The sequence below is a fragment of the Cygnus olor genome, chromosome Z (assembly GCF_009769625.2).
Source record: "Cygnus olor isolate bCygOlo1 chromosome Z, bCygOlo1.pri.v2, whole genome shotgun sequence".
NCBI lineage: Eukaryota > Metazoa > Chordata > Aves > Anseriformes > Anatidae > Cygnus > Cygnus olor.
The window spans coordinates 34,126,355-34,142,540 of NC_049198.1; the positions used below are offsets into that span (position 1 = coordinate 34,126,355).

The following is a 16,186-nucleotide window of genomic DNA, read 5'->3' on the forward strand; positions in this document are numbered from 1 at the left end:
AGCACCAAAAAGCTATATTTTATAGTGTAAAGCTGCTTAAGTGATTTTACTTAAGTGTTTCATTTCCTTTAAAAGAAGGCCTTGCTGCAGTAACAGTAATTGCAACAACCTATTTGTGATAATGTTTTTCTCATTACAGAACTTGACAGTCTCTGTGGATATCGTCTAATCCACCAGCAGCATTAAGCGCAGTAACAAAACAGCAGAGCTTTACAAACCAACATTATCCACAGTTGAAGACATCTGTACAGGATTATAGCAATGACTTTTGTCCAGAGCACAACCTGTACCCCTGGTGCTAGAGAGGCAACCTTCCATCTCTCCTAGAAACAATTTTTTTTCATTAGAGTAGAAAAGCATCCTCTTCAATAAGCAGTCACTTGATGTCCTGATTAGTATAAAATTAACAAATTATTATCTGATTTATAAATGTGTTCTGAAGAGTTGTGTTTCTACCAGAATCAGAGTGAGACAGACAAAAGCCTAACAAAAATATAGTGTCACAACCAGAACAAGTGTCACATTAAATTACACTGAGCAGAATCAGATCTTGACTTAACTTGACAGTAAGCTAAAGTGTTAGTTCTTTCTAGGCTACTTAAAGGCAAGTACAAACAGAACACGTTCTCTTCTGAAGTTTTGAGGATAACTCTTTACCAACAAATATCACAAGTAACATGCACCTTCAAATTTCATTAACATAGAGTTGACCTACTAAGGTCTCCCATTAAGTTTTCCTCATGTGTCACAAGGCTACTACCTTGCTTCTTCAGTAAAGATTCCCTCTACTTTAACTGTTCATCCACTATGTCCCCAACCAGAGCTTGCTGTTTCCTCAAGCATTGACTGAAAGCTGCAGGATCCAGAAAAGATGCACTGAATTCAGCATGTATTTCCCTACAGAGAAGTCACATCATCTATTTGTGCATTGAGGCTTGTCAAAAAGGTGGAGATGTGCAGTTTCCCTCCTCACACACAGATGCCATGCAGCTTACTGATGCATGAACAATCTATAGCCTTTGGACATTTCACCAGGAATATAATAATGACAGAAAAAAATATACAGTCGTTGCTGGATTTGTCACTTCTGCCCAAAGGATCATTAACATTTCACCGTAAGTGTAAGGTTACGTTTATAGTATGTCGGTGTGTCTAGGTCACTGTTCATGGGCGTAGTCCCTCCTTCGGTGCTATTACGTTGAATTTCACTGTAGCATGGAGAGCATACTCACAGGCAATCAAAACGCCAGCTCCTTTGCACCACGTTCACACTGCGAAACGGCTGGTGAACTGGCTGTGATGACTCATACTACGGAAAAGGAAATCCCACATGACTGCACTGTTAAACCTAAAACACTGAACCTCTCTAAATGTCACTTCCTCCATTCAGCATCCAAGGACATAAAAACAGAAAAGACAGACCCAGTACTCAAGGTGTAGTATACTTCTTTCAACTGTGAAAGGAGAGGTAGTAGCCAAACAATAAAAGGCTGGCAGTGAACTACTTATGTCGCCGTGATCTCCACCCATTGCCGATATCCATATTCATTTTCACTTTAGCCCGTGGTCATTATATACATGAGAGTTTTTATTGATCTGTGGAGACTTTTACAACATTTCTTTAAATCTCTTGCGACATTTTAGTTAACTCACTTGCACAATTTAAAGAGACCAACTTATAAAATAAGGTATGATCTGAACAGATAAATGACAAAACTCAACTGGTATTTACCTGGATAGCATACAGCTGCGTGCTCTATTGCCCCTATAGCACCGAACAACGCTACATATAACTTTGTGTTCGCTTATGATGGCTGGGCAATGAGTCGATTGAGAGCAGCCCTGAGGATGCTGGCTCAACATGAGCCTGCAGTGTGAGCTTGCGGCCCAGAAAGCCAAACATACCCTGGGATGCATGAAAAGCAGTGGGACAAGCAGTGCTAGAGAGGCGAGTGTCCCCCTCTGCTCTGCTCTCGTGAAAACCCACCTGGAGCCCTGCGTTCAGCTCTGGGGCCCCCAGCACAAGAAGGACAGGGGAAGGACACAGACCTGTTGGAGTGAGTCCAGAGGAGGGCTACGAGGACGATCAGAGGGCTGGAGCACCTCTCCTATGAAGACAGACTGAGGGAGTCGGGGTTGTTCAGCCTGGAGAAGGGAAGGCTCCGGGGAGACCTCACTGCAGCCTTCCAGTGTCTAAAGGGGTCTTATAAAACAGATGAACTACTTTTTACTTGGGCAGATACTGACAAGACAAGGGGGAATGGCTTTAAACTAAAAGAGGGGATATTGAGATTAGATGTTAGGAGGAAAACCTTCACCCAGAGGGTGGTGAGGCACTGGCACAGGTTGCCCAGAGAAGCTGCGGATGCCCCATCCCTGGAGGTGTTCAAGGCCAGGCTGGATGGGGCTTTGGGCAGTCTGGTCTAGTGGGAGGTGTCCTGGGCCATGGCGGGGGGGGTGGAATGGGGTAGTCTGTAAGGTTCCTTCCAACCTACAATAATCTGCATGCCATACTTGCAACTCTTAAGCCATTCAGAGCAAAATAAATAAGCTCCTTCCTACTCTTCAACCTCTACACCTCATCCCTGTACTTTTTTTTTTTTAATACAATCTATCCCCTTTGAAGACTATGTACAAAGTAAAATGGTCTAATATAGTGGATGGCAGCAAGCCTTTAACTACAGTAACCAAGACAGCTGTACCTGTTAAGGACAGTAACTTCCACTGCTCAATGTAAAGTCTTCATTAAAAGATCTCAGATGTTGTTTCCCATAACAGTACAGCCACAGTTCAATATACGAAGAAAAGTCTTCAGAAAAAGCTGTTTCTTTTTTCAACTTTTTTTCCATCTCTATAGGTAAATATTATACCATAAAAAAAATCGGACAGATGTAAAAGCAAATTATAACAGATTGAAACAGATTGGCTTCATAGGTACTTAGCTATTCCAGGAGTTCCTCTGTCAGCTCTGCCTTTGCAAGACGCATCTCCTGCTTCCCACATCCTGGCAGCCTTTATATATTTTCTTTAGCGTTCTCAGTGAAGAAAGTCTTCAGCTTTCAAAATAACCACAGCTTTCAGTAATCTCATGTTTCATCATGTCTGCTCCCTCACTAGACCTTACCACTTCTAGAATGTGTGCACACACAATGAGCCATAAACCAGGCTTTACTTTAGTTTGCACCATCTTGTAATTCATTAACCACAATAACCCCACCGTTTCCTGTATCCCCCGTGTCTTTCCTCCCTCTCTTTGAAGAAGGTACCAAGCTGACCAACCAAAGGGAGCATTCAGTAAGAACATTTAATTGGACATTTAGTTACATACACTTTCTTTGCCTCTCCAGGAAATTAACAAAGACTTAAGTCATTCTTTTTCAGATTTGTTCACAGTTAACCAAGGAGCTTGAACAGATGAATGAAACAAACTTCAGGAAGGCAGCTAAGAAATGGAAAAACACAAACAATAAAAATTCACCATTTCAGAACAATACAGGTAATACAAAATTGGAGTATGCATCCTCATCTTCATACGACAGTCAGAAGAAAAAAAATAAATACCTCTCACAGGAAAAAGTGCTCTCACTGCCCATTCCCAACACCATCTGCACCAAGTGTTCATTTTTAAGGTTTAAAAGAAAAAAAAAAAAAAAAAACGTGCTGATCAGCTTGTTCCAGCTTCCCAAAGTCCCCAGGGGGAGCACAACTACAACAGTTTCTCCCCATTGACATTTTTCTGCGTTAGAAATACCAGCCAAAACCAGTGGAAAGAAAGTCCTCAGAGTAAACATTAAAGGAGCCTGCATTACTGGCCATTTTCTGTCTAATATGGTCTAAAGCACATTATTATATTGTTACTGGTGAAAACTAGCACTCTAGTAGGTTCTTTGATTTTAAGCGCAGTAGCTGCAGCAGCAGTGAATAAAGAGCTCTGAGTACTTTAACAGAGTACTAAGCAGCACTAAACAGTTCTTGAATTAAAGAACGCCCGTCCTGAAGACACTGGTTTCATACTGAAATTAGTTCAGAAGATAAACTGCTCAGGCTCGTAAAGCCACCCTACATACCATTTGTCCTTGCTTGGGCAGTTCAAAGGAGTACAGCGTGCATCATCAGATCATTAAACAAATTTTCCTTAACAGGTTAGTTTAGAGCTGAGGCACAGATTAGCTGAATCGGCCAACCTGCCCTTAATACAAGACTTAGAGTTAACCACAGCAAGGGCACGAAATCACTTTCAGATCTCTATATAATCCTTAGCCTAGCTGGTTATGGGCAAACAAGACGTTTTTATAGCATGCAGATACTTCTAGATCATGATCCTTTTTGTCTGGCCACAACCCTCAGAGGCACAAAGGCCAAGGCTGGGTTTGTGTTTTTTTTTTTTTCATGGATAGGGAATCCCCAAGTAACCAATTAAGCTGGCTTTAAGACTTTGAAAAACCAGGGCAGCACAGAGTGAACTTAATGGGAAGCAGATCTGGCCCACTATTTTAAGTAATCTTTACACAGTAGAGGGGGGAGAAGGGGAAGGCTTAAAGTTTTGCTCGAAGACTGCAATGGCTGGGAATGTCATTTTGCCCCTAAACCTATCTGTCCTATATTTACAACTTGTTCCAAAAGAATACTAACATGAGCACTTTCAGTACAGAAATTCAATGCTATATAGGTGTTTAAGGGCTTAAGAGATATCATGTTCTAAGTTCACAGGTAGACACTCTCACTTTGATCACTTAACAGTCAGCAAACTTCCTCCAAGTACAGGATAACCACGCACGCTTTAACACCCAGGAAACAATATCAAATGGAAAAATCCTGAGTTTAATAACCATTTGTTTTTTTTCCAGATGAACATCCTCACACTGTTATCTCCTTAATACGGCCTCTTAGGCTTAGGTCTCCAGTTCCAGTTGGTGTTCATTAAAAAACACCCAAACTACTACACTTGCATCAGCTGGGGAACAAAACAAACACTTACACTTCATACTACTTCCTTGAAATGCCCACTTCAAATCCACAGCTGTAGGACAAGACAAAAAAACAGCAAAAAAAGATGAATATGCTATCTTGTACTTCCTTGAGTTACATGGAAGCATAAGGAAAACCACATATTTTCTTCATCATGGACTACAGCGGCGAGCTGCTGCCTGCACCATCAGCAAGAACTGCAGAAGTCTTCTTGCTAGTTAAGGTCCCATCAAGTAGAAAATGACTTCAAGGTTTAGCTTAACACGTCTTTTTTCAAAGCTTCAGGGATGAACAAGTCCCTACAAAGCAAAATCCTATGCTAAAAGCTATATTCATACGGTGCTAAGGATGTACACTTAAACAAGGAAATAAACAGCTCATATCTTTCACATTACATGTAAACATTACTTGGAAGCACACAGCTCTTAAGAAGAAAACTAACAGCAACGTTCCCCAGCTTAAACCCTTAAATAACAGTTAAGGCACTTCAAAACAACTAGTTCACGTCTGAAGTGCTGAAATCACATCAAGATTAGTAAAGACTGCGATGAACTTGTAGGCAAAGGATGCCAGCGGTCAGGACAACTTCTGATACGGAAGCAGTCACTTTCTCCAGGATCAAGCCAGCATCTGCCGTTCCTCTCTGAACTCTCAGTTCTTATCAGGAAAAATTCGACTGCTCGCCCTATTACCTATTCTGGTCCATTCAAAACCCACACTCTAGAGAATTGAGTACAAGTCTCTACACAGACTGTGAGCTCTTTAGAGCTCATGGGAAAAAAGCTTATTTGCTTTTGGCATGCTATTGCTCAGGTAAAACCTTTTCCAGGTGCTTGTATGTCCACCTGTCCATTTGCATGGAATCATCTTTTCCTGTAAGAGATATAACACTGACACTTGACAGAAAGCAACCCTTATGTGTTTGTGTTTTGTTGTTGTTGTTGTTTGTTTGTTTTAAATGGGACAGCTGGACTACAGCTAGGTTGCTAAATACCTGTTTTACCAATTGTGAATTCGAACTACTCTCTTACCGAGAGCAGCAGTTCATTAATAACTTGTTCCCACTGGTATTTACTCACTCCCTATGTCGGAAACAAACCTTAGCCCCACAGAGATCACTGCCCCTACTTGGTGCGCTAAGCTTTTGCAGCAACTCACTCAAATACACAAAGCGATATAGCTTTTCACATCCTCTTCACATTATGCCTCTACACTAGAGCCTTAGGAAGTAGCAACTTTTTCAGCATGCCCTGAAATACAGGGTAGTATATCCCCACCTTCCAAGTGAGAAGATTTTTTTTTTTAAATCATCTCATCCAAAAGGAACTTCTGCAACTGCCAAATACAAAACATGAGTATTCAAGAGAACCATGCAGCATCCCCATCCTATATAGATGTTTGTCAGCTGCTCTGTTATACACAACACTAGCTCACCTCAGAAACAGGGCACTGGCTGCATGTCTGTTTCTAAAATTCACACCAGCAATATCTTTGGAAAGAAAAGAAAGAAGACAAAAACTATTATGCAATGATGTGATTCACAAATGTTGTTCAGCAAAGTTCTGCTGGAACTACGCCTTGTAAACCTTTTTGAAAAAGCTGCTGAGCGTTAAGCAACACTGAAGCCATTGCTCTTACAGCGTGCAGTCAGGAGCCAGGTGGGTATTCCAATCCGAGCCCACCAGGACTTTGAGCTACTGCTTTTAGAAGCACCCTCCATTTACAACTGCCTTGTTTTTGTGGTCCTGCTTCTGAAAAGACAGCCTGGGACATCCATTACACCCGCGAGCTTCCTCAATGGAGCTAGCAGCAATTCTGCTGTCGCACCTGCCTGGACCCGGGAGCATACTATGAAAGCACGAAGAGTTGAGGCGAGGGGATTCGCGTCTGGACCTCTAACCGAGGCAGCAGGAAAGCCGCAGGACTTGCCGCAGCGTGCGGCAGCCCCCTGCCCTGCTGCCCAGACCCCTGGCAGGCTGCGCAGCCCCACGGCGGAGCCCCACCGACACGGGGCCTACAGGGAGCGCACCGCACCCGCCGCGATGGGTTGAAAGGGAAAAAGATAGGGAAGGAAAGGAACCTAAGGAAAGGCAATAAAAGGAAGGGAAAGGAAAGGAAATAAACTGAAAAGAAGGGAAAGAAAATGAAGGGAAATAAGAAGAAAAAAAAAAAAAGAATGGAAATAAGAAGAAAAAAAAAAAAGAATAAAAGGCAATAAAGAAATGAAATTAGGAAGAGGGGAAGGCGGGCCGGCGGCAGCAGGGTGCGCGGAAGGGGCAGGGGCCGCCCCCGGCACAACTTTCCCCAACTCGCCGCTCGCCCTCTCCCCGCCGGCCGGGCCGGGCCGCCCCCGGGACGCGGCTCCGCCGGTCTCCCCTCCGCAGCCCGGGGCAGGCGGGACGCCGCCGGGGCGGGCCCCGCACCGCGATACCCCCCCGCCGGTAGCGGCCGGCGGCCGCCCACCGCCCGCCACCCGCTGCCCGCTGCCCCGCACTCGCCTCCTCGCCGCCGTTCTCCTCCGTGCCGTTGCCGACGCTCGCCATGTTCCCGCTCCACTACCCGCCGCGCTGACGGCGGCCACCAGTCCCGCTCTCCGCCGCCGGTGCACGCCTCCCGGCCGCCCCCGCTCGGCTCGGCCCGGCCCGGCCCAGCCCGGCCCGGCCCCGCCGCCCCCCGCCGGCCGCCCAGCAACTCCGCTGTCCGCGCCCCCTGCTTTGCATCGCAGGCCCCGCCCCGGCCCCGGGGGCTCGGGCCGTGCCGGGCTGGGCCGTGCTGTCCCTTCAGTCGCGCCGAGCCGAGCCCTCCCGCAGCCGCCGGGCGAGCCCCGAGGCACCGGCAGCGGCGTCCCGGCACCGGCCCTCCAACGAGAGCCGTCCGGGCGCGGCTGGGCGCTGGGGCGGGCTGGCGGTGCGACATGGAGGCGCTCTCGGGAGCCGCGCCGGGCTGGCGTTTACCGTGCCGCACACCGCAGGCACCATGAGCTGGCCAGGGACCCGGCCGGCTGCCGCACAGCAGAGACAGCGAGGCCTCTGCTGCTTTGTGTGCTTCGGGTCTTGTCCCGGGGCGTTTCTTCGGGCAGCGCTGTGGGTCTGCAGAGCTGTGGGTCAGCACACTTTCCTCATGCAGGCCACCAAATGGGGCAGTTGTCAGCCTGCTCCAAGTGCCCACCACCTGAGGTCCTGTAGGACCTTACAGTCAGTCCTTCAGCACCCTGTGACCAGGCTCTGTGGAAGAGCTGTTTTATCACCACGATGGCTTGCAGTAGAGGCAAGAGTTTGCAAAGCAGCTGGCTTTCAGAGAGGAACACTCTCCCATTCCCTCGCTCTGCCTTCTCCTGAAGCATGGATGTAGTTCACAGTACTGTAATGTTCTCTAAAAATCTGCCAATTTCCACTTCTACCTATTCAGGAAGCTGTTGTCAAGTTCTACTAAAAGTCAGTAGGTTGCATGTCACCATTTCCTACAAGTTAGATCTCTGCCACAGCCCCTGTTAAAAAAATAAACACTTTCGATAGAACCGGGGTCAGATGAAGAGGGAAAGGGAGCTTAGCAGATTCAGCTAACCAGGAGGTAGATGCAGTGTAAGGGCTTTCCACAACATTGAGGATTACAGTCTAGAGATAGGCAAGGTTCCTCAGCGTGAGGCCAAAGTACAAGCTTTCAGTATAGGCTTGCAACTTAAATGTTCCTCAGGTCTTATCTAGACTGCTCTGTTTTATCTGCACTACTATTTTTACCCAGCTTAGCAGGAAGGAAACCTGACTTAAATGCATTCCTCTGTACTGCAAGACAGCATCCATGTCAAGCAAGCTGTTGCAGACACTCTGTTCTCTCATACTCCTATTGCACTGGAGTAAGTTTCTTCAGTGGCAACTTCCTGGAAGATACTTCAGGGATGTTATATACTTCTCCAGGACTGATCTGAAACACATGAAACATGCTTGTAGTGCAAATGCAGTTGACAGGCCCACACATGCCTTGTATTTAATTCAGGACAGCCCACACAGCTCTACCTGAAATTCATATTAGCATTACATCATAATCTTATGCTGTTCACCAGAATCACAATCACAGACTCACAGGATGGCTGAGGTTGGAAGGGACCTCTGAAGATCATCTGGTCCGACCCCCTCTGCCGAGCAGGATCACCAAGAGCACATTGTGCAGGATGGCATCCAGGCAGGTTTTGAATGTCTCCAGAGAAGAAGACTCCACAACCTCTTTGGACAACCTGTTCCAGCACTCTGTCACCCTCACAGTAAAGTGTTTTCTCAAGTTCAGATGGGACCTCCCATGTTTCACTTTGTTTGCCTCTTGTCCTGTCACTGGGCACCACTGAAAAGAGTCTGGCCCATCCTCTTGACACCTCCCTTCAGGTATCTATACACACTGATAAGATCCTCTCACTATCAGTCTTTTCTCCTCCAAGCTAAACAGGTCTAGCTCTCTCAGCCTCTCCTCATATGAGAGGTGCTCCAATCCCCTAATCATCCAAGCCCTCTGCTAGACTTGCTCCAGTAGCTCCATTACACAGGTTATCATATTTTGTTGAAGACATGACTCTATTTTTATCTTTCAGCTGCAAAAGCAATCCCTTCAAGACATTTTTTTGCTTGGAGTAGCGGACTACCTCCATTTCAAAATTAATTTTCAACTAGTATTACTCTATAAAAGAATACTATGTGTTACATAATGTATGAGTAAGATAGCTTATGTATAAGTTCGCCAAGTTCTGGGAATGTGGTCCTTGAAGATGAGAACCAGATATACCACTCTGTAGCACCAGCTCACATAGGCAATTACTCACTGACAGTTCTATCTGGAACAAATAAAAACTTAGCTTGGTCCCTTATGCTCTTGTAGAAACTGGTAAAGGACTAGAGCACCAACACTCATGAAATTAGGTTGGAGAAATTACACTAATTACGGAGTTTGTAGTCATAAGTAGTACTCTGTGTGCAGGAGACAACTGCATTTGAGTCAGCGTTTTTAAAATAATATACTCTGCAAGTTCAAGGCTAAGGTTTAGGTCAGCATCACTTTGTCATGATTAGCTCTTGATAAGTTGCAGCTTATTGTTGAATTCTTTCCTCCCCACCAAGTCCTTTAGTTCATTTATACCCTTTTGGACAAATTAAAGCTATATCTGTTAGTGGCCTTTCTCTGGTCAGAACAAAGATGTATGCCAAAATGATCACAGTAGACGAGAACTGCGTCATATCATTCCTGACCCAGGTAGCAAAAGCACAAAAAATACTACTGAAGTCTGAACACAGGCCCTGTGAAAGGCAGAGCCGTGACTGAGTTTTGCATGTTTTTTGACAGGCTGTCACAGGCCATATTCCCATTTAGGTCACTGTAATAGTAGTCAAAAGGGTATCTCAAAGCCCTCCAATTGTCTTTAATCAGTTTAATCATCCTTCCCCTTGTCCCTTGAAATTTCGTCATTGAAGACCTCGCAGATTCCTCTTCCTTGTAGTTTTCCACTTGTAAATAAATAAATAAATAACACTTCTGAAGCAGTGTGTACAACAACTAACAGGTCTGAATCTCCTGAGATGAGAAGCCTGTGGCAGTTCCCAGACAGCTTGGGTTTCCATCCATTTGAATGTAGATACCTCTGCAGCAAGAATTAGGAAGATTATGAGCTGATTACTAATCTTCCATAGAGCATTCCAGTGGATCAGTTGAAAGGATTTAGTTGAGATATGAGAGAGGTGGTGAGTCCTTGAGACACCATTCCCCTCTGCATAGCACAGCTGTATACAATTCCCACCCAACAAAAACCTGCGTGTATTTTCCCTCATCTTCTGATTTAGCACCTGCATGCTGCTGTGTTAACATAATTTAGATATTTGATAGCTCTGCTAGTCTTTCCTTCTGCAGTATACCTATTCACTGGAAATTTGCCTGATTATAAGAATTCACAGGACAATGGGGGGGGGGGGGGGGGGGTGGATGAGATTTTTTTAAGCTTCTGTAATCAAATACTAAGGTTCAACAAGGATGAAAAGTCCTATTCTGCTTCTCATGATCAGATAGTGAACATAGAAGGGTAAAACCAATTTCAGTGTAAACACTTGGTACTGATCTAGTTTTCTTGAGGTCTGTGCTTGAGAACAGGCCTGCCAAAAAAGAAGTCTATGAAGTTGCTTTAGTACTTCTGAGGCTGCTTTCCAGTAGGATTAGACTGTCTCAGACTCTCTCAAGTAGAAGAACTGTAGGTACCAATCATTAAACAATTAGCTGTTTCCCTGATGGAGGTGGGGCAGGTGAGCAAGACAGAAACTAAGTCCCACCTAGTTCCAGAAGAATTATTTCATAAACTACCAATAAAAGCAGTGAGTACTCTTAGCAGTACAAACTGCATGTGAGTCTACTCATATAAACATGCCACGAAAGACTTGCTGACAGGAGTAAGAATCACCAAGTTTGAGGAATACCTTTCAAGATCAAGAGACTACATTTCTGTACTGCGGCATGGCGTTAGAAGCCAGCTAAGCAAGTATATATAAATATACTTGACGTATATTTTTTTAATATATATTTGCAGTAACTTAGCAGACGTGCCAACTCATAAAGACCTTCAGCAAAAGCAAGAAGGAATAGCCAGGACAGAAAAATAGATGATGGTGGAATTTCCTGTGGACTGTAACAGCCATGCCGTAACCTCTAGGCAATTTTATTTTTAAATCATCATAGTTATGTCAATTAAGATGAAGATCTCCTCCAGATTCAAAACATTGTTTATTTCCACAAGCTGAACTAGTCTGTGGCTTGCAAATAGTATTTCAGAGATTACTGTAGCAGCAGTAGTGATCTCTTTAGAGTTAAGACACATGAGAGTGCATTGGTGTGTACATATAGTTGTATGAGAAGGCTGAGATTGATAATCAGGTTGTTTTCTTGTGTCCTCCACCTCCTCCCCCTCCCAACCACACACACTGCTACCAGCCAGTCCTGGAACAAGAAGTCTCAGGTTTTAGCTTAGTCTCCAGAAAGAATATCGACTCCAGTCCCTGCAGCTGCTTTCCCACAGGCAGCTGCAGGGAAAGCTTAGCAAGCCATGGAGTAGCCCACCTTGTCAATGCAGTAATTATAATCACCAGGAAAGCCGGTGTCCTCAGAATATGTTCTCTGGCTTCAAGCCCCAGCAGAATGGCATAAGGAGATGAACCAACCAAACCAGCATATACTTTTTCTAAATGATGTCAAAGATAGCAGGCTCTCCAAGACACCTTTTGGCATGGAGGCAGCACTATGTTGTATAGTATTCAAGTACTACAAAGACTACATACGCAGTCATCAAATAAAGCTTAAAGTATAGGGCTGTTATAGTTAAATGTTTTCTACCCTTAATTAGTTGCTTCATCTCAATCCTTTTTCCTAGACTCGTCAAGAATTTTCTCTGGAAGATAAGCATCTTGACATTACTTCTTTCATTAATATATCAATGCAGTGGCGTTGGTTTTGGTTTTGGTTTTGGTTTTAAATACTTAGAGTTTCATCTTCCATTAGGCACTTTTAAAGATCCGCAATCATTTCAAACTCCCACATTAGATTTCCATAATTAAAAGCGGTAGCCATATTAAAGTCAAAGCAGAGCCACCAGGTCTTTCGATCTGACAGCCATATTTCCCTTCACTCACTGTACTAGCATTTTGCAATGAAGCATGTGATGAGAAGACATACAGAACTGCTCGTTCACATGCCCATGATTAGAAGAGGGGTGGTCAGGTAGTTACCAGAAAATCCAGCATAAACACGGTCTGGAACAATATCCAAAAGAAAGTTTTCTCTACTAAGGGAAGCCCTGCCTCTTTCCCAAAGCCAGGGCAAGGACAATAATGTGCTTTGGATAAAGCTCAGTGTTTTTTCTCAGTTACCATGCTTTGTTTCTGTGAACATGAAGCAGGTTGTATAAGCTATCCTCAGTGAAAGCACAGTACAATCAATGCACCTAGCTCTCAGTCAGCCTCTAACACTCTTACCAATGTATCTACACAAACTCTGTTTGCATGCTAGTTTCTAGCAACACTTCTACAGGTGCCACCTGTGACTTATGGGCTATTGCACTATTTTGTGCATCCCCTTACTGTATCTCTAGGGAAGAACCACAAAACTGCATGGTCCTTATTACATCTGAGGAGATTTAAAAGTCACCCCCAATTTCTGTGATTCTAGACAGCAAAGCCACAGATATTCCTGATATTCCATTCCATCTGGAAGACCAGGTCAGCATCCCATCACCAAAACTCTTTCTCCTGATGATATCTTCATTGATCAGCATTCTCTATTCAAACCTTATGTATCCCATCACACTTTTATGACATTTCCTCCCATTTTTCATTTTCCCTTATTTCTTTCCCCTTCCCCCTTTCCTCCCCTCTAAACAAGCAAAAGTTACAGAATCACAGAATGGTTTGGGTTGGAAGGGCCCTTAAAGATCATTTAATTCCAACCCCACTGCCATGGTCAGGGACAGGTCAGCAGGACCTACTGCTTTCCAAACATCCTTATTTCATCTCCTCCACTAGAGTAATTTCAGGCAAAGTACTAGAATCCACATGCCAACACCGTTCCCCCCCCTCTTCTTATTTTTGATAAATATAAATGTAGAATAAATGTATATATATAAAAAAAAGGAATAAATAGAGCAAGCCTGTGCAAACTCCTTACAACACCTTCCATAGACACTTCAGGAATGTTAATGTTATTTCCCACCAAAAGCAAAATAATAGGCCTATCGGTTTAAATCCAACGAAACACTAATAATCCTAATTATCTATGAGAATCAATAGGAAATTAGGAGCTTCAATACTTTTTTTTCTGTCTTAGTCATTCACATTCATCCTTCAGACAGACCAACACAAATCCAATATATGAATAGGCATCCTGATCTAGAACGGCTAAAAAATTGACAGACCTGGAATTTTCTGGGTTAAAACAAACAGAGCTTGGTTCTGACTCAACAAATGTGGTGTTTCTCAACATTTTTTTTTCTTTGTTAAAATTCCAACCTACTCAGATACCTAGAAAACCAAGAGTAAGAATCACATCCAAGCAAAATCTAGTATTACTGTCTAAGACTTAACAGACTTAGAGAACAACGTTACTGGGGACTAAGGATAATTCTATTTAATATTTAAAAGTAGCCATCTGCCCCATAAGAATAAACATGCTTTCTCTCATCTGTTTCAGACGCAAGTCAGCTGAATGTCATCTTATTATCCAGAATTAATTTTCTCAGGTTGGATAGTGAAAATCAAATCAAAATGGCAACTTCAATGAGGGGGAAAGAAAAAAAGTGGCAGGAAAAGCATGAGAGGAAATGTAGTCTGCTATACTTTCCCATTAAAGTTAGGTCACAACAGAAACTGAGAAGAGCTTGCTTTACAACAACTTTAGAAGAGGAAGCACTGTAGTGCTTTTGTGCCTATTGAGAATTAAATGTAATAATAACTCCTGCAATTGTGTCCTGGAGAACCATAAAACTGACTTCTTCCAAAGAGAGCAATTTACAGGAGAAAAGAGAACACACTGACCATGAGAAAGGAAAAAGGTGACCTGGAACAGCATTTGGCACAGTTTAAACTCAGAAAGCAGCAAAGAAACTATAATTCTGAAGATGACACAGAAGTAAATTGTATGTTTTAGTCTAAATACTTTCAACACATGGGAAAATCTTCATTAAACTACAAGCCACAGAAACATATGTTTTGATTTAGTTTATTTTGCAGCGCACAAATATGAAAGACCATTGCCTGTATTTTCCCTAAAGTATTTTCTGGGGAAAAGGAGTGCTGTTTATAATATTTCTGCTAAATCAGAAGTTTGTGGGGTTTTTAATATATTTTTATGTTTTATTTTAATGTGTATTCCCTTCTCTGCTCACTCGTCCAAGCTAGAGCATTTTCCAGCAGGTGTTCAAGGGACCCACCTATAACTTCTGTCCGCAGGCCAGGTGATTAGCCCTTTCCTGTCCTACAGCAAGCGGTACGTTTGTGTCTCTTGGTATGTTCTGTCTCATCTCTTTGCAGGTTTGTATGTTTCTCTCCACTCCTTTACAGCTAAGGAGTTTACTGCTATTTCAGCAAGATATTTTCTCTCTATTTCTCCCAGTCTTATCTCCATGCTTCTCTGTGTTTAACCTTCATCCCACTTATTTTCGTTGGAAGGATACCAAAGTTCCTTTTCCCAACCTCTTGTGGAAGTGATTTTTTTTTCAGAGAATTATGGAGTAATGGGGGTGGAAAAGACCTCTAGAAGTGTTCTAGTCAACCCTCCATTTTATTTATGTTGTAAAAAGCCAGATTAAATCATGATAATTATTTATAAAATAAAATAAATGAATGTGTCCTCACTTTCATTGCTACTAGTGTGATGCTTATTGTTTGCATGGTATGTTGTGAATGACTGATCATCTCTTGCTAAATAAACCCTTAAAGATGTTGGTGAATTGTTGCAATTTAATAGGGTTGATTTTTAATTGGTTTATTTTGAAACCTTATGAAACCTTTGGTTCCATTAATGATTCAAACTGTATTTTGTCATATCGGCCTTTTATTAGCTTCAAGAAATTGAGCTTCAAACAGTTTGCTCATAAATTCTTCAGTAATTAGAGTAAACAACATCTTTGAAATTGTATATGTATTCAGCTTAATCTTGTCCATGTGCCTTTTCTTCACATCCTGTAGTATTTTTACAAGAAAAGGCAAAGAAAAAAGTCCAATTTCACCTTACAGAAATTCTCTTTGCCTTACTAGGAAAAGTTCTTAAAGTTATATATACCAGAAAACATCTACTACATCTTTTGTGTATTCATTTTTTTATTCTTTCACTGCTCTCAAAACAACATGTTCTGGTTTGAACCATCTGAACAGATGGTTGTAATGTGTCCAAGTCACCAGAGAATAAAGATGCCTGAATGCAACCCTGTCCTTCTCCCACCAAAAAAAATCCCCAAAACCAAACCCAAAATGTCATGTGTACACAAACATGTTCTTCTTCCCACAAGGAAGCAATAATTTTATCTCTGAGTACAGATCATATGATTTAACAGCAGGACAGCAATTTATAGTTGGTAAATTGTATCCAAAATACTTCACATTGCAGGAAAATACATGGCTTTATTTTTTGTTTGTTTATTTACTTGTCTTTAAGCTCCTTTAATGCTTGATACATTTATCCACATCGAGGGTAAAAGTTTTTAAACAAA

At 42.9% G+C, this 16,186-nt stretch overlaps 1 protein-coding gene across 2 annotated transcripts in view; it reads right to left on the minus strand.

Moving 5' to 3' along the window:
* Positions 1–7,607, minus strand: part of TTC39B (tetratricopeptide repeat domain 39B) — an 81,195-nt gene extending 73,588 nt beyond the window's left edge. The window contains exon 1 of one of the 2 annotated variants that reach the window (XM_040541291.1): positions 7,467–7,607. In XM_040541291.1, coding sequence (XP_040397225.1) covers positions 7,467–7,511 — 45 coding nt within the window. In that variant the 5' untranslated portion in view covers positions 7,512–7,607. Of the gene's footprint in view, positions 1–6,402; positions 6,426–7,466 lie in introns of those variants that run through there. The other variant, XM_040541293.1, reaches the window with a different exon arrangement.
* Between the last annotated feature and the right edge of the window lie 8,579 nt (positions 7,608–16,186).